The sequence below is a fragment of the Oncorhynchus mykiss genome, chromosome 7, assembly GCF_057628025.1.
Source record: "Oncorhynchus mykiss isolate SJ-2025 chromosome 7, ASM5762802v1, whole genome shotgun sequence".
In the NCBI taxonomy this organism is placed as follows: domain Eukaryota; kingdom Metazoa; phylum Chordata; class Actinopteri; order Salmoniformes; family Salmonidae; genus Oncorhynchus; species Oncorhynchus mykiss.
In genome coordinates, this window is record NC_143028.1 from 49955380 (window position 1) to 49978384 (window position 23005).

The window sequence follows — 23005 nt, forward strand, 5'->3', positions numbered from 1 at the left end:
TATGAAGGATATTGGGCACAGAAACATCTTTACAGTTGTGTTAATGTAGGATAAATGCTTCGCATAGCCTATCGTCATCCCAACAGGCACACAAAGCATTCACGACTTTGTCATAAAACATTTTTGGTGTCATCTAGCAGAACCTCTTATCCAGAGTGACTAGACAAACAGTATAACTGTTTTCAAATCTTGTCATATAGGTCTCGGCTAGAGTAAAACTCACCTAAGGATATTCAGTATCAACACAGATCTGCCTTGCTCTCCTTTCTCTGCTGCTGCTAGCTACATGAAACAACTTACTGCACCAAACCCCTGCAACCTGCCTCTCCTCACCTCCCCCTAGTGCTGCTCGCCCCCGCCTTGGACCAGAGCCCAGAGCTCAAAAGCAGCCTCAGCATCCTTGTCCGCTGCTCCAACCTCAGCATGAGTGTATACACACACACACACACACACACACACACCACACACGCACGCGCGAGTGCACACTTTCATAGAATAACACACAGCCAGCCTACCACAGCCAACTGTCACAACCTTTGGGCCACCAACACTACAACATTATAAAAAATGTTTCTTTACATGTCTAGCTTGAGTTTGCTGCATAAAGACGACATTGTCTGCAACAGATGGGTACTGCAGCATTGACAGGAGCAGGTAAGGGTTCCAGCTCAAAACTCACCACAGACTGTGTGTGTCTTTACCCTCACTGCAAAGCTATTTTTAAGGTGGTTCTCTATAAATCTGACACCATGGCCAGTCCCTGGGATTAATTTAAGAGAACAGGACATGCATAAAACATGACAGACGCAGACAGAGAGACGGGGGAGACAGAGTAGAAATACACCCAGTGTAATATGGTATGCACAGACGCCACTCAGTGCAGCAAGAGCATCAAACCAGCGGATGGACAGATACAGAAGGAAGCACAGAGATCGTGAGAGAGGTATAAACAAAGACAGAATATTGCAGCATTGTATGCTATCTGCTCTGTGCTACAAGCACACACATCTACACAGTCGTTCAGAGGAGAGGGAGGAGAAGAGATAGAGGGAGAGATGGTGGAGAGTGGCGCCTCAGCCATGATGATCTAGTCTAGTCTAACACCCACCTCTGCTCAGTGCGCTGGCTGCTGCCGATTCCTGACGCAGCAATCTGAGCCTCCTGAAGCAGGGCTGGAGGTAGAGCAGAGCAGGGACTGAACAGCCAGCTTCCAAGAAGAAAAACACAGCGAGACGAGAGGAGTGAAGAGTGAGGAAGAATGAGAGGACTGGTGGATGCCTTCCCCTCTAGTATGTGTTCCTGTGTCAGTGGCTGTGTGTCTGAGCAACTGAAAGAATGGGCATGTCTGTCTGAGCATGAGACAGAAAGACTGAGACAAGGAGAGGGAGGGATAGAGAAAGACGGAGAGAGAGACAGAATGTATGTGTGTGTGTGATGAGTGAACCTAGAGAGTCAGTGTGAGTCAATGAGAACAGATGCATTAAAGGCACTCCCTCCCTCCCACACACACACCTCCCTTTGCACTGTCAGCGCTAGAGTAAGCATGCGGAGGAACAGAGGGAGAGCGCGAGAGACAGACAGAAGGTGAGGAGAAGAGATGGAAGTGGGAAACAGCTTCCTCCAATATTAATTAAATGATGATTGGAGAGGAAGGAGACAATAGCAGCGTGTGCCTTTTCAGCCTTCTGATGGCAGGGAACCATTTTCTTAGACAGAAGGGCAAGCCTGTGTAGCTTATCACTGAAACACAAACAAAAGCCATGGATTGGGTTTAAAGAATGGCAAATTTAATCAAGCATATGTGTGCTTGGGAAATGTAGCTGTTTACAAACGTTATCTGGACCATAGGAAAGCATTGGCCAATGAAGCTCAATAGCAGTCCAAGTTCCAATTCTAGCGAAACAAGCCATTCAAAATGAATAAGAGCAGGTCAATAAGCCTACATTTGGAACTTGGCAAAATATCTAATTCATTGCTTTACTCTTCCTCTTTTTGTTGATTTTCTCTGCGTATGTTTGTGGGGCTATGGTTTTCAGCTCAGTTTCCCTGATTGTGTTAGTGTGCCTCTGTGTGTGTGAAGCCCAGAACCCCGGGGGACTAATGTGGCTCTACTGTTGTGCACTACTGTCCTTGGCCTCTCTCTCCGAGCTAAAGCCCGGTCACGACATCACCAGCTTCTGTTCCAGCAGCTCCACCTCGCCTCCACCCTTTTCACCTGTCCCAGCAGTGAAGGGTGTCACTCAGACAGCTATGCATCCAGAGGAACTGTGCCATGCTGAATTAGAACAGATCCATGCAATTTCATTGAGTAGTTCGAGGAACCTTAGATAGGTCAAGGAGAACGCTACTTGGGCTTCTTCTACAATCCCTTTTCCTTCATCATGACTCAGGAAGGAAAATGGTATCTGCCAAGTTGCATATTACACATTGATAAACGTGTAATAGATCTAGCTTGATTCAGTGACACGATTCAGAAATGGTCTAAACTGACCTATATTCCTGCTGCTCTTACATAACCCCCATCTCCACCTCCATTGCTCCCAGGTGCTGGTGTTCTGTATGCTGCTCTGTAACCAGAGTGAGTATCTGAAGTGTATTAGGAAGCTCCGCTCTGAATCGGAGCCAGACAGCGCCATGATGGAGGGCTGGGCGTGGCTCCTGTTCCTGCCAGGTGCTTAAGTGTTTGCCCTCCTCACTAGCAGCTGGGTACTTCAGAACAGCCCAACCAATTACACTAACCCCTCACTCACTACCCAGGGTCAGCACAGAAATGCAAGGCACATAACTGAGACCAAAATGCTCTCGTATTAGTTTATCTGGATTCACATATAGCCCTAGGGCCTAATGGTGGTACGTATAATAATAGCCTATACATCAGTATAATGGGATTCATCTCAGCATGGCCTACTCAGTAGAAATAGGTTCATTAGTATGGCCTGCTGTGTTCAATTATATTAGAACAGATTGGATAATTACAATGGTCAGATTAATTTACATTAGGCTACCATTGAACAGCTAGATTAATTTACTCATTATTACATGGTAATGCCACAGGAAACCAAAAACAAAAGGAGCGGTCAAACAGTGCCTTCAGAGGCGTTACAGCCTGAATTCAAAATTGTTTAAATATTAGTTTTTTCTCACCCATCGACACACAATACCTCATAAATTATGACAAAGTGTAAACATGTTTTGACATATTTTCAAATTTATTGAAAATGAAATACAGAAATGTAATTTACATAAGTACTCTCAGCCCTGAGTTAATACACGTTAGACTCACCTTTGGCAGCAATTACAGCTGTGAGTCTCACTGGGTAAGTCTCTAAGAGCTTTACACACCTGGATTGTACAAGCTCTCAAATTGGTTGTAGGTCATTGCTAAACTGCCTTTTTCAAGTCTAGCCATAGATGTTGAAGCCAATTTAAGTCAACTCTGTAACTTGGCCACTCAGAAATATTCAATGTCATCTTGGTAAGCAACTCCAGTGTATATTTGGCCTTGTGTTTTAGGTTATTGTCCTGCTGAAAGGTGAATTTGTCTCCTAGTATCTGTTGGAAAGCAGACAACTAGGTTTTCCTCTAGGATTGTGCCTGTGCTTAGCTCTATTCCATTTATTTTAATCATAAAAAACTCCATAGTCCTTGCCGATGACAGGCATACACATAACCAATGTTCCCACTCATTTTTCGATGCACTGAGGTAATTTCAGGTCTGCTGAGCACAAACTTGAAAGTTGTGAAAATTCTGTGCAACTTCCAGAGAGAATTTACTGTGAACACTGAGGCTGTACCCACTTTAAGTTACAGTTTTAACAGTGGCCAAGTAGGCTACTGTGGATATTTGATCAAAATGTAGGCCTACCAGAGTGACTTACCATTACAACAATGGAGAAAATGCATCCCATAACATTTTAACAGAGAAGTAGCTGTTTTATCATTCAGCATACATTAGCAGCCAATATGTGGTGTTCAATGTAGGCCTGCCTACATTTCATGAGACTTTTGAAAAAAACATGCAGGGCTTCACATGAACCCTTTTACCCACTTGTCCTTCAAACAAGGAGGTGACTGAAAATGCAAGAAACTACTTTAGAAAATAAAATAAATGATTATTCCAGAGAATCAGACAAATTATGCTACCGTCTGCCTATGGCTACTTAGCTTATTCAATCCCAAAATACAACACTGCCCTTTAAGAAGAAAAAAACTCGATTTCAAAGATGGACAGAAATGTACACGTTTTGTACTCTTGTAGGAAGCAATCACTCCCCTATTGCTGACTACAAATGATCTATAACTGGGATAATAACTCACTAACTAGCAAAGGATATTAGAGCGTTGGGTCAGTAACCGAAAGGTTTCTGGTTCGAATCCCCGAGCTGACAAGATACAAATATGGCATTCTGCCCCTGAGCAAAGCAGTTAACACACTGTTCCCGGGCGCCGAAGATGTGGATATCGATTAAGGCAGCCCCTCGCACCTCTCTGATTCAGAGGGGTTGGATTAAATGCAGGAAGACACATTTCAGTTGAAGGTATTCAGTTGTACAACTGACTAGGTATCCCCCTTTCCCTTTTTATTAACAAAACATAGCTACATGCAGCTCTCGCTTTGATCTCCAAACAAGCGCATCTACTCACGACCACCCGTGCTGTAAACAGTCCAGTTCAAAGTAAACGCACAGATCAACGGCAATGGTATATTTGCATATAGGCCTACGGCAGCTCTGATTGGTTACGCACCGGTCAATGTAGAGTACAGTGTCAATGCAATAGAATCCTACTCCGATGCGTTCTGCCTACAACAAAATCTCTTGCATAGTTGGTTTTGTTTCGGTATGTTGCATTGAAAGTGGCTAACATTGCGTTGATTCGATCACAATTGCCACAGTAAAGGGAAATGTTGATAGTGTTAAGTAACAGGGGAAACTGAAGTTCAATCTTGTGCTTCTCTCCATGTGATTTTTATTCTGCACTGCAGGCCCAGGGAGCTGCATGGCTGTCTTGGGGCTACAGCATGCAGTTTAGAGGGAACCTATGTCCATAACATGATGCAGCCCCCACCATGCTTGAAAATATGAAGAGTGGGACTTAGTGATGTGTTGTGTTGGATTTGCCCCAAACATAAGGACATACAGTAAATGTAATTTCTTTGAGACATTTTTTGCAGTTTTACTTTAGTGCCCAAACAGGATGGGCTCTGTCATTTAGGTTACTATTGTGGAGAAACTACAATGATGTTGATCCATCCTCAGTGCTCCTATTACAGCCATTAAACTCTGTAACTGTTTTAAAGTCCCCACTGAAATCCATGAGCGGTTTCCTTCCTCTCCATCCACTGAGTTAGGAAGGACAACTGTATCTTTGTAGTGACTGGGTTTATTGATAAACCATCTAAAGTGTAATTAATAACTTCAATATGCTTAAAGGGATATTCAATGTCTGTTATTAAAAATTCAAAAATCTACCAATAGGTGAACTTCTTTGTGAGGCATTGGAAAAATCTCCCTGGTCTTTCTGGTTGAATCTGTTTTTGAACTTCACTGGACGACTGAGGGTCCTTATAGATAAAAGTTATTCAAACATCACGTTAAACACTATTATTGCACACAGAGTGAGTACTTGCAATTTATGTGACTTGTTAACTTGTTAAGGCTGCAATCCCACTAACGGGATAAGTGTCATCAACAACCGCTGAATAGCATAGCGCTACATTCAATAAATATTACTACAAATATTTATATTCATGAAATCACAAGTGCAATATAGGAAAACACAGCTTAGCCTTTTGTTAATCCACCTGTCGTGTCAGATTTTGAAATTATGCTTTACAGCGAAAGCAATCCAAGCATTTGTGTAAATGTATCGATCGCACAACAAAATATTAAGTACACTTAGCATCAGGTAGCTTGGTCACGAAAATCAGAAAAGCAATCAAATTAATAATTTACCTTTGATGATCTTCGGATGTTTTCACTCACGAGACTCCCAGTTACACAACAAATGTTCCTTTTGTTCCATAAAGATTATTTTTATATCCAAAATACCTCCGTTTGTTTGGCGCGTTATGTTCAGAAATCCACAGGAAAGAGCGGTCACAACAACGCAGACGAAAATTCCAAATAGTTTCCATAATGTCCACACAATCATGTCAAACGTTTTTTATAATCATTCCTCAGGTTGTTTTGAAAATATATAATCGATAATATATCAACCCCAAATGTCTTTCACAGTAGGAGAGGGAAAAGCAATACCTATCCGAACTCTGTTGCGTGAGCAAAACTCATGTGATCACTTGACGCGATGTTATCGTTCTGGCTCATTTTTCAAAATAAAAGCCTGAAACTATGTCTGAAGACTGTTGACACCTTGAGGAAGCGATATGAACCAGATTCTTTTTCCTATCCCTTTAAATCCAGCAAAGGGAGGCTATGGAACATGGAGTTTTCAAAATAGAAGCCACTTCCTGTTTTGATTTTCCTCATGGTTTCGCCTGCAATATCAGTTCTGTTATACTCACAGACAATATTTTGACAGTTTTGGAAACTTTAGAGTGTTTTCTATCCAATACTAATAATAATATGCATATATTAGCAACTGAGACTGAGGAGCTGGCCGTTTACAATGGGCACCTTGTCATCCAAGCTACTCAATACTGCCCCTGCAGCCATATAAAGTTAAGCAAATGTTTACTCCTGAACATATTTAGGCTTGCCATAACAATGGGTTGAATACTTATTGACTCCAGACATTACAGCTTTTCACTTATAATTAATTTGTAAAACAATTCTAAAAACATAATTCCACTTTAACATTATGGTGTATTGTGTGTAAGCCAGTGACACAAAATCTCAAATTAATACATTTTAAATTCAGGCTGTAACAAAAAACGTGGAAAAAGTCAAGGGGTATAGATACTTTCTGAAGACATTGTACGATATACGGCCCAAGCCTGCTCGTGAGACAGCCACAGAAGCCAGTAAGTCTTCGCCAACTCTCATTGGGGATTACTACACACTGTACAAGCAACAGGTATTAAGCAAACAAATAACAGGCTAAGGCATTAGTCTATAACTTCTTGAATTATACAGAGCATTTCATGCCACACTAAGCCCATAACATAGTATGGAATGCAATGATTCAGTCCTCACTGGACTGAAGTGACCGGTCTCTAATGACATACATAAGAAAGAGGTGACTGTGCAACTAGCTAGGCCTACAACTCCAATACTTTGTTGGTGTAGAGGGGTAGCGTGAAGTGAACATTTTGAATGCTGGGAAATACTGATTGGGGAGGACACATTTTAGTGCTGAGCGATTAGTGCTTTATGAGGTAGGGTCAGTTTGATTATTACAAAATAATTCACGTGACAGATTAGTGGAATCTGTGTGGGTAGCTGGACAGGTAGGATGACTGACAGTGAAGGTGAACAGGTGGTCACGTGTCAGGTGACAGAGGAATGGATGAGACTGAGGCAGGAATTCCTTTAATCATAAAGTGGTATATTTACTGAGTAGTGTGGATTCATGGACACACAGAACTTCTGGATCAGATGGAGTTAAGGAAGAGAAAGCAGCGAGATCAGGCGATGGCAATTTCCTCCTTTTATGGAGTTGAGATCTGTCTGACATTTCCACCTGACCTAATTAAAGCGCCCCTGGCCCAGCTGAGTAAATGGCAATGAATTTTATAAAGGATTATTCCACCAACTCCATGGGCCTTTTCTACACACGGTTTTCGATTACAATTATTTTAAAGCGTTTTAATGGATATCCCAAAGCCAAAAATATTGAAAATGTAATTGCCAAAACATTGAAAATATTCCATTGTCTCCGCCAGGTTTACATTGGGTAAACATCAAACAAGAAAATAACTATGGAATAATACAATATTAATTTGTGTATATTACTTTGTTTTTATTTGATTACTTTATTCGTTTTAATTCTTTAAAGTAATCATCTCATCTCTGCTCAGGCAGTATCAGTCAGCAAGCCGCTGCAAGATTGAATCCCCGAGCTGACAAGGTAAAAATCAGTTGTTCTGCCCCTGAACAAGGCAGTTAACCCACTGTTCCTAGGCAGTCATTGAAAATAAGAATTTGTTCTTAACGGACTTGCCTAGTTAAATGAAGGTTAAATAAAAAAGTATGCTGCAGAGCTGTCTGATGAAATCACTTAACTAGTTCTTCAAAGAAGATAAGGTATACTTCACAAGCTGTCTCTGGCCCCCTCTTTATGTGTTGTGTACATTCCTTTCTCATGCGGTTTATGCGGTCTGTATGTATCTAACCTAACATGATCTGTATCTAATGACGAGACGTTCATGTCTATGCCCTAACAATGGGAGTCGTTGTCCAGAAGGCTGGAAGGCAAGCGACAAGCTTAGGTCCAAAAAAAGCCCATTGAATCGCATTATGCTTACTTTGGATAGATTGTGGCGAGAGTGAAACCTCTCGCATCGCCTCTTCCTCTCTGATCAGTCTATTGACACTGAAAAAACTGGGGCAATGGCTTTTGGTCATTGCAGTTAATTACCACGTTCCTGCACCAAACTAGGTAGAATATTTTCTTAATGCAAACAACAACTCCCTTCAGCCTAGCGTCCCACATAGTTCTAAACGTGATTTCTCAGATTTCTCTTGTGAATGATTTGATTTCACTCTTGAGAAAACACGCATTGGGCACACACAAAAACTTAATAAAATGGAATTCAAGTAATTGAAACCGATGTCATTCCATTAGTTGTTTAATAACCCCCCCAAAAAATGGTGGTTAATCGCTCAGCACTAACACATTTATAGCCTCATACATATTAGCCTGCTTGCAGTGGGCTGCCCTTGACTATTTGAGCTGTAACGGCAAACATGGCAGCCATTTTACAATTCATTATGATAGAATTCCAGCTAGAAATGTCTGGCTTGGTATATTTTGCTTATGCAAATCCTAATTACATTATCACAGGCGCACAGCAGACGGCCTAATAATTGATATAGTGATGAGTGCCATACCCACTGATAAGAGTTCAGCCATTCTCATTAACCCCTGCAATTGGAAATGTTCTAGATCGAAATCTAATGAATCGCGTCAATTACCTTGTCATAACATCTCCAGAAATAAGTACTTGATCATCCTGCTCTGGAGACGCCACAACTCAAAGAGCTCTCCAAACAATGTTCCCAACAATGTTCCTTCCCAATCAAGGGCTTCAGTCTATGCTAATTAGCCTATCGGGGATAACTTTGTGTCAAATATTGTACACAACAAAAACAAAGCCTGAGTGTCATACTGTGCAGTCGTGAAGTGGTAGGCCAATGTCAACTTAACTGGTGCTCTGCTTTCTTCAATAACCCCATTTTCAATGGTATGCCAGGCAGTGAACTCTGATGTGTACCACAGTCAAAACTGTGTCAGTTTGTTTACTGATGTTAAGTACCTACATGGAAGGTAAACAACATCTCAATGCTTCATGTCGCATTGAGATGTTGATCCTCTGCATGTGTCCATCTCTTGTGTAGCGTATCTGATGCAAATGATTTGCCAATTGAGTTCACTAAGCCTACCTGAAAAAACAAGAATAACCTCTTAATTTCTCTATAGGGGGGTCTAATCAGGTGATTCACCGATTTCTATAATTGCATCATTTAACCAATGAGTCAAAGTCACTTCACCCTGGCCCTCCCCCACCCAGTCCAGAAATAGGAAGGCATACAGGCCTCCAGCTCTCTACTGTACAGCTACTCAAGCAGAATAATACATGCTACCATGCATGTCCAACAGGAAAAACATGTAACATGTCATAAATAAGCTATCCAACTGGAAGATGACAACATAGTGACATGAATAAGACTGTGCCAGAGGGTACCCTCTGATGATGTTTGAAGCCTTATCGTGGCATCAATTCAGATGTTAATGACGCTTGAGTTTCGCTGCTTTTGAATTTTAGCATAAGCTTGAATAACATATCATATACATATACATATACATTTATGTACAGTGCATTCGGAAAGCATTCAGACCCCTTGACTTTTCCCACATCTTGTTACGTTACAGCCTTATTCTAGAATTAATTAAATGGTTTCTTTTCCTCATCAATCTACACACAATACCCCATAATGACAAAGCAAAAACATGTTTTTAGAAATATCACATTTACATAAGTATTCAGCCTTTGGCTATGAGACTTGAAATTGAGCTCAGGTGCATCCTGTTTCCATTGATCATCCTTGAGACTGACAACTGTCCACCTGTGGTAAAATCAATTGATTGTACATGATTTGGAAAGGGACACATGTAACCTTTATTTAACTAGACGAGTCAGTTAATAACACATTCTTATTTTCAATGACGGCCTAGGAACGGTGGGTTAATGTTACTGTAATTTAATTATGCCAATGTGCTTTCATCAATTGAAAGCCCTTCATCTATTTTATGAGAATTTGTAAGATTTCTTGTTTGCATAAAATAGACGCAGACCAGTCTTTCAATAATAGGTAATAGAATTTATTCTCGGAGCGCGCTGCTACTTAAACATGTGCAGCAGTTTATATACAGATCATGACGTCATTTCACTGCTTTAACAGAATCCCCTCCTCTTGACCGGGACAAAGTAAGGTGAAAAGTTCATTCTAACTTACTAACACGCTCCCAGGTAACTTTTGACCCCTCAACATTATCGATCACCACTGAACTGACCGTTTTAATTAACAGAAAACCTAGGAATGCACTCACTGCCTTATCTAAAAACCCCAGAGCTAAGTTTCAGTAGGGTCAACCATAGGCTAACGACCTTATGTGTTTACTCAGTCCCCAACCCATTTGTTTCTGCCTAGTTGGAATGGTGTTCATTAACTTTTTATTACTCCTTGTCCGTGTCACACAACCCCTTCTTATGAACTCATATTGTCAATCACTTATAAAACAAAGTATAAGTTTACCTAGTTACAATTCTATTTAAAATGGGGATATTGTTTATTCATTCATCAATAATAAATTCAACAGTTAACTGCCTTGTTCAGGGGCAGAACAACAGATTTTTACATTGTCAGCTCGGGGATTCAATCTTGCAACCTTACAGTTAACGAGTCCAACGCTCTAACCACCTTGCACTCCACGAGGAGCCTGCCTGTTACGCGAATGCAGTAAGAAGCCAAGTTAAGTTGCTAGCTAGCATTAAACTTATCTTATAAAAAACAATCAGTCAATCATAATCACTAATTAACTACACATGGTTGATGATATTACTAGTTTATCTAGCGTGTCCTGCGTTGCAAATATTCGATGCATTGTGCATTCCCGAAAAAGGACTTACGTTGCTCCAACGTGTACCTAACCATAAACATCAATGCCTTTCTTAAAATCAATAGACAAGTATATATTTTTAAACCTGCATATTTAGTTAATATTGCCTGATAAAATAAATTAATGTTAACTAGGTAAATTGTGTCACTTCTCTTGCAACAATCAGGGTATATGCAGCAGTTAGGGCTGCCTGGCTTGTTGCGAACTGTGTGAATACTATTTATTCCTAACAAAGACAGCCAACTTCACCAAACGGGGGATGATTTAACAAAAGTGCATTTGCGAAAAAAGCACAGTCGTTGCACGAATGTACCTAACCATAAACATCAATGCCTTTCTTAAAATCAATACACAGAAGTATATATTTTTAAACCTGCATATTTAGCTAAAAGAAATACAGTTTAGCAGGCAATATTTACCAGGTGAAATTGTGTCTCTTCTCTTGCATTCATTGCACGCAGAGTCAGGGAATATGCAACAGTTTGGGCCGCATGGCTCGTTTCAAACTAATTTTCCAGAATTATTATGACATAACATTGAAGGCTGTACAATGTAACAGCAATATTTAGACTTGCCACCTGTTAGATAAAATACGGAACGGTTCCTTCCGTATTTCACTGAAAGAATAAACGTTTTGTTTTCGAAATGATAGTTTCCGGATTCAACCATATTAATGACCAAAGGCTCGTATTTCTGTGTGTTATTATGTTATAATTAAGTCTATGATTTGATATTTTATAGAGCAGTCTGACTGAGCGATGGTAGGCAGCAGCAGGCTCGTAAGCATTCATTTAAACAGCACTTTCGTGCGTTTTGCCAGCAGCTCTTCGCAATGCTTCAAGCATTGAGCTGTTTATGACTTCAAGCCTATCAACTCCCGAGATTAGGCTGGTGTAACCGATGTGAAATGGCTAGCTAGTTAGCGGGGTGCGCGCTAATAGCGTTTCAAACGTCACTCGCTCTGAGACTTGGAGTAGTTGTTCCCCTTGCTCTGCAAGGGCTGCGGATTTTGTGGAGCGATGGGTAACGATGCTTTGAGGGTGGCTGTTGTCGATGTGTTGCTGGTTCGAGCCCCGGTAGGGGCAAGGAGAGGGACGGAAGCTATACTGTTACACTAGCAATACTAAAGTGCCTATAAGAACAACCAATAGTCAAAGGTATATGAAATACAAATGGTATAGAGAGAAAGTCAATAAATACTATATTAACTACAACCTAAAACCTCTTACCTTGGAATATTGAAGTCTCATGTTAAAAGGAACCACCAGCTTTCATATGTTCTCATGTTCTGAGCAAGGAACTTAAACGTTAGCTTTTTTTTACATGGCACATATTGCACTTTTACTTTCTTCTCCAACACTTTGTTTTTGCATTATTTAAACCAAATTGAACATGTTTCATTATTTATTTGAGGCTACATTTATTTTTATTGAAGTATTATATTAAGTTAAAATAAGTGTTAATTCAGTATTGTTGTAATTGTCATTATTACAAATCAAATAAAATCGTACGATTATTCGGTATCGGCTTTTTTTGGTCCTCCAATAATCGGTATGGGCGTTGAAAAATCATAATCGGTCGACCTCTAATCTAAAGACTCTCAGACCATGAGAAACAAGATTCTCTGGTGTGATGAAACAAAGATTGAACTCTTTGGCCTGAATGCCAAGAGTCACATCTGGAGGAAACCTGGCACCATCCCTACGGTGAGGCATGGTGGTGGAAGCATCATGCTGTGGGGATGTTTTCAGCGACAGGGACTGGGAGACTAGTCAGGATCGAGGAAACGACAGCAAAGTACAGGGAGATCCTTGATGAAAACTTGCTGCAGAGTGCTCAGACATCAGACTGGGGCGAAGGGTCACCTTCCAACACGACAACGACTTTCTTTAGGCCTATGTTATGTATTGTATGAGGGAAATGCTTAAGTTCCCCTTTCATTTGGATGACTCCTGACTGCTCTGCTTATATTGTAGATGCTTATCTGACACTGGAATTTATAGTGGTGTCCCATTGAATCAGTCTGTTGCAGAGGCTACCACAAAAGAGTGTAGATGCAAGTCAGCTAAAAACGATTTGCTGTTTGAGAACAATTAACACTTATTTTCAATCATGCCTTCTGTTTTCCTTTCAACTCTCAAAACAGGAACAAACATCACAAAGCATACTGTATCAAAGTTAACTTGAGTTGAAAATAGGAGTTCTATAATCATCACACATCTCCTATGAGTGTTAAAAGAGCACAAAAGCAGAAGTGTAAAAAGTATTAAGGATCAACTTAATAGTAATCAAATGGAGTGAATACAGTAGTTCAAAAGGGTCACCTATTACTATTATCTAGGTACAGTACAGCAATGCTCTGTCTCACACGACAACTTTGAAATTCCATACATTTTCCTTCAACCCTCCATCATAAAATGTTCATGATATTGACGGTCATTTAGTACTGTTATTGACTGCTTATGACAACTGACATTACACTGTTATGACACACATGTATCAGCTATTATGTGTGAAGGTAGCAAACTGGCTTGGGTAAAACATAATGGTAAAGCCGGTTGCCATAAGGTGGCATTGAAATTGGTTTGTGTGTCTACAATGAAGTTGAGATTCCACTTGTTAGGATGAACAGCTGCAGTCCATGAATATAAGGCGTCTGATCAACCAGGTCTACACAAGAAATTGCATTTCTATGCATGGTAAATCCAATACAGGCTTCTCTGACTGAAGGAATGTTGTTTTCAACAAATAATTAGTAGCGACTGCTAGGACACTCCATTCCCCAAGATGGGTGTTAATTAATAACCAAATATACAAATTACCTACATTTAGGTTCAACCCACATAAGGCACCCTTTCCTTGGGCTACAGTTATTCTCGTGGCAGTCATATTGAATGACCTTATCCTCTGGGCACAAATAAAATGTGCTAGTTTAATCACAAGAAAAGAATAACTGCAGAATGTGTGAATCTGCAGACCTCTAATTAGACATGTTTAGATTTAAGACAGAGACAATAATGGCATTCAAGGCTCTGGTTCATGAGCTGTCAAGAAGTTTACATTTGCTTTGAATAATCAATCACGAGTTTCCTACGATTACCGTATGCACACAAAACGTAGAAAGGCAGCGATGATGAACAACGTTTTTGTCAATGATGATGTATAGCGGTCTCTCCTTCGCCGGTATTTTACTGTCGTGGTTATTGTACTAGCTATGCACACTCAGTCAAATCACAAGTAACGAGCAATGAATGCACATTTATACATCGGTTAGGTAGCTAATAATTGTAGGCTACTTGCTAGCTAGTTTATTAAGCACCATACACTGTGTAATAGCAAGCAAGGGCGCTAAACTTGCCGGCTAGCTAACCCACTCATTTGCTTGATATAACTTGAGGCTGTGTGTGAGTGAACAATAACTTGGAAGTACCAGACTACATTGCCACGCCATTCGCATTCACAGAGACAACATGATTTGGTACCGTATACAGTAGCTAGCTAGCACCTACCTGTTTCTTGTCAAGTCAACAACCTTCCTTTCTGGTTCTAAAACAGCCCCTTGTCTTTACCGCTTTGACATCTCCAACACACGCTGCTTCAGATCCAAGCCCGTTTATTTGACGTTTTCACTGGCTATTTACGTGAAGACACAACCATGCTAAGATTTTCATTGGCCATAATCAATGTCAATCAACTGAACAGCTAGGTTTCCCGCGCCCACCAGTGATTTCGCAATCCCTTTTACCAATCCTTAAAATCATATTTATTTGAAGCTCTCAAATCTGCTGTTTAGCCTACCTACCTGCATACTGCTGTAGACTACGACTCGTAGACCTCAAACATCGAGACTACCAGTAGCAGCACTGTAACGTTACCAATTCAATTTTATATTTGTCGATTCAGTAAGATTACTAATCCATAACCTTTGTATTATTTTTCTCTGTGTGATGATGAAACACAAATGTAATTTTTATTTCATGCTGTGGCTACATTCTAAACTACTAGTCTTCACTGGGCAACATATCCCAGTGAAGGAAAGAGAAGGAGACAATAATAAAATCCATGTTATTACTATTATCCTGTCAACCATTATTATTTGTTCACAATGATTGGCCTGTGTATCATAATGAACAGTGCTGAGTAGGTGGGGTGAAGTTGATCATGCTGCTTGCAGTTCTTCAGCTTGTGACACTCAACACCACTCAGTCTTTCAGAACCAGGGGTGCTTTGACTGTAGCAGCAACCTCAGGCCCCATGAGCTCCTCTACAATGGCCAGGGCAAACTCAAAGCTGGTTCCTGGCCCACGGCTGGTGATCAGATGGCCATCCTTCTGGACCCGAGCCTCTGAGTATGTGTAGTGGCCTAGGGAGTGGAGAGGAACAGTGGTGAGTAGAGAGAGAGACACTATCGTTATGCATAACAGTCTGCAAATGCAGATCATTTAGTACTGCTTCAAATGCAGATCATTTAGTACTGCTTCAAATCAGATGACTCATTTTTGTTTTAATCCTTTCAAAAAATTCCTTCCCCCACCTTAACTTGCGTTTGTGCAGTATATATATTTTTTAAGTATTTCTGTTACTGTGTTCACTGTTTGAGTCAGGTCAAATGCACTAGCATCAACTAGATTCAGCTGCGTGCCAATATCTTCTTGAGCGAATGGTCGGGGGGCTGGAACAAAATTACAAACAATTTGTAAACTGCAAATTGACCGCAAGAAGTCCAAACAGATATTATATTTAACTAAATATAATAATTTCAAACCTGGCTTACATTTGTATACAATCACATATCTATTATGCGTGGGAATACTTTGGAACAGATTTCCAAAATGTAAAATTACTTGAAGCTGATTTGCTGGTGTTTTTACAGTCTTTTATGTCTAACCATTTTATTTGGTGGGCCAAATCTGGTTTACGAGACTGCATAAAGACCTTGTATTAATGATTACCATAAAGAATGGAAATCATTTATAGCACCCTCTGCTGGACACAAAAGACCACAGGCTTATGTCATTGTTCAGTAGTACCAATAATTTGGATGTGCTCATTGTACTGCAAGAATATGCTGCATTTCCTGTCACACTGAGCCTGCTGAGCTATCATGCAGATATATATTCCTACCTGTGGATGTATTTGGTGCGTAACAACCCGCTAACAAACAACAAAACCACAGTGGCTGTGTTAGCCTGTGAACAAGCTATGTACAGTAGCAGAGATTCATCAGCCTGAACCTTAGCCCTGTGGTAGCCAGGCTGTTTTACTTTACCTCCAGTCATCATCTTGTCCTTCGCACCAGGGTGGGTGGTGACCGTACTGCCGTAGGCAATACCATGTGCCAGCAGCGCCGTGGGACCTGAGGTGAGTAGGGGACAGGAGTTAGACCAACACTGTTCTCTCTGTAGTCAAAATGTTGAAAACCGACATGGCGTCTCTGGACATTAAACAACAAAGGTCTCAAATGATTTATTCACAAAAACCCAGAGAAGTCTATCTATACATCTTAATTTCACATGCAGATTGACACACCTTTTTGTTTTCCTTTGAGGCGACATCACCACTAAAAGTCAGACTCATTAGTAGAACCATAAACTCGGATCTAAAACTAACCACATATGGTTTCAATTTACCACTGCATGCCATATTTAGAGGAAGGAAAAACCAGAGTCAAAAAAGAATGGACTTTATGTCTGCTGCATTAGCATCGGCAACATCCTAGCACTGCAGTGAGCTCATCTTCAGACTGTTAATAAATAGAAAGGGAAAACTACCATGTCCAAGAACAGGCCAGGGCTGAGAAAGAGGGAGGTAGTGCACCCCTCTCTCTGACGACTCCTGGCTTATAATAGCAATAATGCATAAATGGATGGTCTTGGACAAACCAGTGATATGTTTCAGAAGGGAGTATGAAATGGGAGACAGGAGGGGCTATGGCATTTATATCCCTGCTATATATGGAGGAATTGAGTCAAGCACTTTTCATACCTCTGTTCACATTAGAAATAGAAAGCATTATTTTCACATTAGCAGAGCACAATGTGACACTGCTGCGGATTCTCTGTTTGGCAGGTTCAGTATATATTCCTGTGGGGACATCAGCCCTTTTCTAGGACGCTCTTCACTCCACTTTGCCAAATGGGTCCCATGTCCTCATTCACAACGTCCTTCCAGTGCCCTTCATCAGCACACGCGGGCAGACGGGTAGAAAGTCTCAGGGGTAGTGGGCTTTGTCAATGGCAATTATATGTGGATGTTAACCTAAGCTTCAATGGTCAATGTGTGTACAAGTATAATGCATTAGTCTATCATAGACAAATCTTATTATGTATTGGTTTCCTGCTCAGTAATAACGGAAAGGAAAGGCAATGTGACAGCCCCAAGTCCCAATCTTATACTACATTCACTGGTTGACAGAAATTGGCGGTTGCCGATTTAACTCAAGATTATGATCTAAGCAATCTTGCCCCAGCAGACGTCATTGACACAGATGCATTCTGGAGTGTGTTAGCTGCAATGTACTAGAGATGGATGTGTGTGTTCGCACAGAAGGTACAGTACCTGCACAGACAGCAGCAATCAGCCCTTTCCTGCCCTCCTGGTCCTTCAACACCTCTTTTACAGCAGGGGACTACAAGAGAAGCAACATGGGGGCCACATACTGAGAGATGAGGCTCTCTACTTTATCATGTAGAATGTGTGTTATAACACTGCAGTAAATGCTCCTCTGCTAGATGGAATAAGAATTCCCATGAAATGGCAGTGGACATTATAAAAAATGTAATCGATGAGTCTGTTTTCAGCATGACAAAAAAAACAGAATTGAAATGAATTGTGGGACAATGCCACAGAACTTGTTCTGATAAAATAAATAAATAAAATGTGGATTAGTATCATGGTGTCATACTGCGTAAATGTATATGTGCTTGTTTTTAATAAACAATAATCATCATTAGATCATAAAAAGTTCATATTTTAAATGAAGGAAAATTGTGACTTATATTTCTATCGTAAATTGTAAATCTCTATCGTAAATTGTCCCCAACAACTAAAACAATTCAAGGGACAAATGTTACAGTATGCACCTGCAATGTTATATTGGCAATGCCAGGGACACACAGGAGAGATAAGTCAACTAAAAGTTCTGGCAATGAATGCTTAACATTAAGTGCATTCCTACCTCTGACAAGTTCTGGGCACCGAGAGCCCCCCCTGGTAGAAGAACCACATCATACGGACCCTGCAACCCAAAACATCAAAAGATACAAGGTCACAGATAACAAATTCTTATTACCAATTTACGATGCATCAATCTTGAACATGAATTGATGAAGAATGTTTTAAAGTGCATTATAAACTCTATGAAGTCATAGAACAGCCTGCTCTGTGGACTAATGTGATTGAAGGGTATGGAGGCAGGAGGGCAGAGAGGGCTCTGACCTGCTTGCGGGCATCCTCCAGGCTGGAATCAGGAACAAGGTAGATGTCTCTGCTGCACTGCACAGGGTCTTTGCCAGTCAACCCTGCCAACGTCACAGCAATCTGCAGGATGTGGACACAAATAAAAGCACAACTACTTCAATAGACTGTCATTAGTCATTGCCTCTTAAATTAATCATAAAATCCCACTACTCAAATATGAGTATGGGACTTTTAATTAGAAAAATATAATCTGCTTCCTATTCTGCACTACAGTCACCTTTGACATTTGCAGTGGCCTTATACTCACATGATTATGCCAACACACGAGCTAACAGCGTGACAACACATTAGCTAATTTATTAACCATAGATAAGGATTGCATACTGCAGAGTTGTTAATCATGTCTGTAAATAGGCTAGATTATAATAGCTAGCTAGCCAGACAATTATATCAACATCAAGTTAGCTAACCAGCTACCTACCTAGTTAGCCACAGTCAAGCTGCAGCCCAAGCTAGTTTGACACGTGCATGCAGATCTAGATCTGGGCGGCAGCTTGACTGTGGCTAAATAGGTAAATAAAATAGCCGCTAGAATAATAACTACCTGTAATGTGCAGCTTTTGGCTAGTAGGCTAAATGGAGCCAGCTAGCCAATACTCTATTGAGATCTGTGTATGTTGCACCACCTAGCTAGCTAATCTAACATCCAATTTAGCTCGATAAATGTACAAACCCCAGCTCTACGCATGACGTCCACAGGTATAACAGTTTCCATCTCCTCTGCACCCTTAGAGAGGATTACTAATGCCTTTTTGCCTGCCATTATTGAGCGAGTGGGTGAGTGAGTGTCACAACAAGACAGCAAATATCTGTCAGAGGACTTTTATTTTGTCAGGAAGCAGAGCTCTCTGCAGGAACACACATCAACACTACAGCTACGGGATCGTTGAGAGGACAAACACAACGCGTGCATGGTTGAACTTATCAAATAATTTCACAAAAGTAATTTGATCAAATCAAACACACTATTGCATATATTCGATGATTCATTTTCATCTAAATATATGCAACATCATTGACTTTTAAACTCAACATACTCTGCACTGGTAGGTTCAATTACATCCACCAGGGGGAGGCATTGACCCATAAATTGTCAATAAAGCTATTGTAAATAGAGGTGTTTATAAAATAAGTCTTCACTTTTGAGCCTTTGTTTGCCTAAAAGATGTCATAAATAATAATAATATTAATCTTACAAGTGCGATTGAGGTTTATACTATCCAATACATGATTCAAAACTTTAATGTTTATTATACAGTAATGAGGCGGCAGGTAGCCTAGTGGTTAGAGCGTTGGGCAGTAACCAAAAGGTTGCTAGATCAAATCTCCCTTTTTTTAAATGTTCGCCTAAATGACATACCCAAATTTAACTGCCTGAAGCTCATGCCCTGAAGCAAGGATATGCATATTCTTGGTACCATTTGAAAGAAAACACTTTGAAGTTGAATGTAGGAGAATATAACACAATAGTTCTGGTAGAAGAAAATTCAAAGAAAGAAACAACTGGGGTTTTTTCTACCACCATCTTTGAAATGCAGCAGAAAGGTCCCTGTTCCAGCCATCACTCTGGTTGTCCACAAGATGGCAGTAGTGTATGTGCAAAGTTTCCGACGGATATCTTGAAGTATGAGCGAGCTGCATGACATTTAGTGGGAAGTCACCCAGGTACATTTGAGCAAATCGTGAAGCTGACATTTGCATTCATATTACATTTTTCTGAAAGAATATCGTCAAATCTGTATACTTTGGACTTTGATTTAGCTTTTCCAGTATTAGTAGCCATATTATAAGTTCAACATTTGCAAAACAACCAGTTTTCATAACTCTGAATATTCTTAAATTTTGGTCCAAAATGAAAAGGCATGCTGTCGTACAAGGTTGGTGGCTACATTTTACGACAGATACATAGTTTCTGGATACTCCCGTAAAGCCCTAGCTAGCTTTGTTTGACCCTGATTGGTGCTCTTGCTGCTGGTGATTCTCTGATCCACCTTTTACGCAAACGACACCATTCTGTATACCTCTGGCCCTTCTTTGGACACTGTGTTAACTAACCTCCAGACAAGCTTCAATGCCATTACAACTCTCCTTCAGTGGCCTCCGACTGCTCTTAAAAACAAGTAAAACTAAATGCGTGCTCTTCAACCGATCGTTGCCCACACCTGCCCGCCTGTCCAGCATCACTACTCTGGACGGTTCTGACTTAGAATATGTGGATAATTACAAATACCTAGCTGTCTGGCTAGACTGTAAACTCTCCTTCCAGACTCACATTAAGCATCTAGAATCGGCTTCCTATTTCGCAAACAAAGCATCCTTCACTGATGCTGCCAAACATACCCAAAACTGACTTTCCTACCGATCCTTGACTTTGGCGATGTCATTTACAAAATAGCCTCCAACACACTATTCAGCAAATTGGATGCAGTCCATCACATTGCCATCCGTTTTGTCACCAAAGCCCAATATACTACCCACCACTGCGACCTATATGCTTTTGTTGGCTGGCCCTCGCATCATATTCGTCGCCAAACCTACTGGCTACAGATCACCTATAAGTATTTTCTAGGTAAAGCCCCGTCTTATCTCAGCTCACTGGTCACCACAGCAGCACCCACCCGTAGCACGCGCTCCAGCAGGTATATTTCACTGGTCACCCCCAAAGCCTATTCCTCCTTTGGCCGCCTTTCCTTCCAGTACTCTGCTGCCAATGACTGGAACGAATTTCAAAAATCACTGAAGCTGGAGACTCATATCTGCTTCACTAACTTTAAGCATCAGCTGTCAGAGCAGCTCACTGTACATAGCCCATCCAACTTCCTCATCCCCATATTGTTATTTATTTTTTGTTCCTTTGCACCCCAGTATCTCTACATGCACATTCATCTTCTGCACATCTCACTCCATTGTTTAATTGCTAAATTGTTATTACTTCGCCACTAAGGCCTATTTATTGCCTTACCTCCCTAATCTTACCTCATTTGCAAACACTGTATATAGACATTTTTCTATTGTGTTATTGACTCTACGTTTGTTTATTCCATGTATAACTCTGTGTTGTTGTTTGTGTCCCACTGCTTTGCTTTATCTTGGCCAAGTCGCAGTTGTAAATGAGAATTTGTTCTCAACTGGCCTACCAAAGAGGTTAAATAAAGGTGAAATAAAAAATGTAAAAATGGAGTTGTTCAAGTGATGGCCGCCTGCGTCATCGGCGTGCCATGGAGGCGTCGCTCTCTGACCAAATTTGGGGTCCTATAGGATATACTACACCCCTACTGATATCGTGAAGTCTCGTTACATTCTAGGATCTCTGGGGAATAGATACGAACGCGAATTGACTGGTTGAAACAACGTTTAGGGTGAGATTTTCACAGATTCCTTGATATGAAAAAGGATTTTATCTAACAAAACGACACTTCATGTTATCTCTGTGACCCTTTGGATGATAAATCAGAGCAAGATTTCAGAATGTAAGTACACATTACACCTTCAGAGCTGAATTTATCACACCTATCGCAGTGAAAAAATAGTTTTGTTTTTAGGAGATCTCCTCAAACAATAGCATGGCAATTTTTCGCATTACTGGCTACTGTAAATTGGACAGTGCAGTTATATTAACAGGAATTTAAGCTTCAGCCGATATAAGACACTTATATGTACCGACATTTGTCTGCGATGGTGACACAAGGCGCTGCATGATTTACATCTGTCCCTTTGACAGGACGCACATCCCTAAGAAGTTTTTAACCCACTGTTCCTAGGCCGTCATTGTAAACAATCATTTGTTCTTAACTGACTTGCCTAGTTAAACGAAGGTTACATTTAAAAAAATAAAAATATCTGAAAGAAAACTAGTTTAAAAAAAATCCCTGATGTTTCTGGAATGAGGGGTCAATAAGGCCATAAAGTTCTTGAAGCTCTATCTGAGAACTTCTGCCTTCTCCAGCAGAAGAAGACATCTCTTAAGGCACCCCTGGGAATTATATTTCAGTGTAAATCCCAGACTTAATGTCTCGGGCATTAGTGTGCAGGCACCCTTCCCAGTTTAATCTGCCACTGTGCATTCTGCTGCAGAGATTCACTTTCATATTTGTGTGAGGAACAAGAGCCACGTGAAACAGCAGATTAGACAAAGCTTTGGGCGTGTTGGCGGCAGCTTGTTTGTTGCGTGCCTGTGAGACAATCCAAAAGGCAGTGGTGATTACCTACATATGCAGCTGGGATG

General features: G+C 40.7%; 2 protein-coding genes across 5 annotated transcripts in view; both read right to left on the reverse strand.

Moving 5' to 3' along the window:
- LOC110528020 (voltage-gated potassium channel subunit beta-2) overlaps nt 1–14920 on the reverse strand; it is a 153738-nt gene extending 138818 nt beyond the window's left edge. The window contains exon 1 of one of the 4 annotated variants that reach the window (XM_036983558.2): nt 14811–14920. The gene's annotated coding sequence lies outside the window, so the exon portion shown is untranslated. Of the gene's footprint in view, nt 1–1108; nt 1484–14810 lie in introns of those variants that run through there. The other 3 variants (XM_036983554.2, XM_036983555.2, XM_036983559.2) reach the window with 3 other exon arrangements.
- Nucleotides 14898–19673, reverse strand: LOC110528021 (Parkinson disease protein 7 homolog). The gene is made up of 6 exons (XM_021609799.3): nt 19454–19673; nt 18739–18840; nt 18479–18538; nt 17860–17929; nt 16571–16657; nt 14898–15664 (listed from the first exon to the last, which is right to left on the reverse strand). Exons 1-6 carry the CDS (start codon nt 19541–19543, stop codon nt 15504–15506), a joined length of 570 nt encoding a protein of 189 aa, XP_021465474.1. The 5' UTR covers nt 19544–19673; the 3' UTR covers nt 14898–15503.
- Between the last annotated feature and the right edge of the window lie 3332 nt (nt 19674–23005).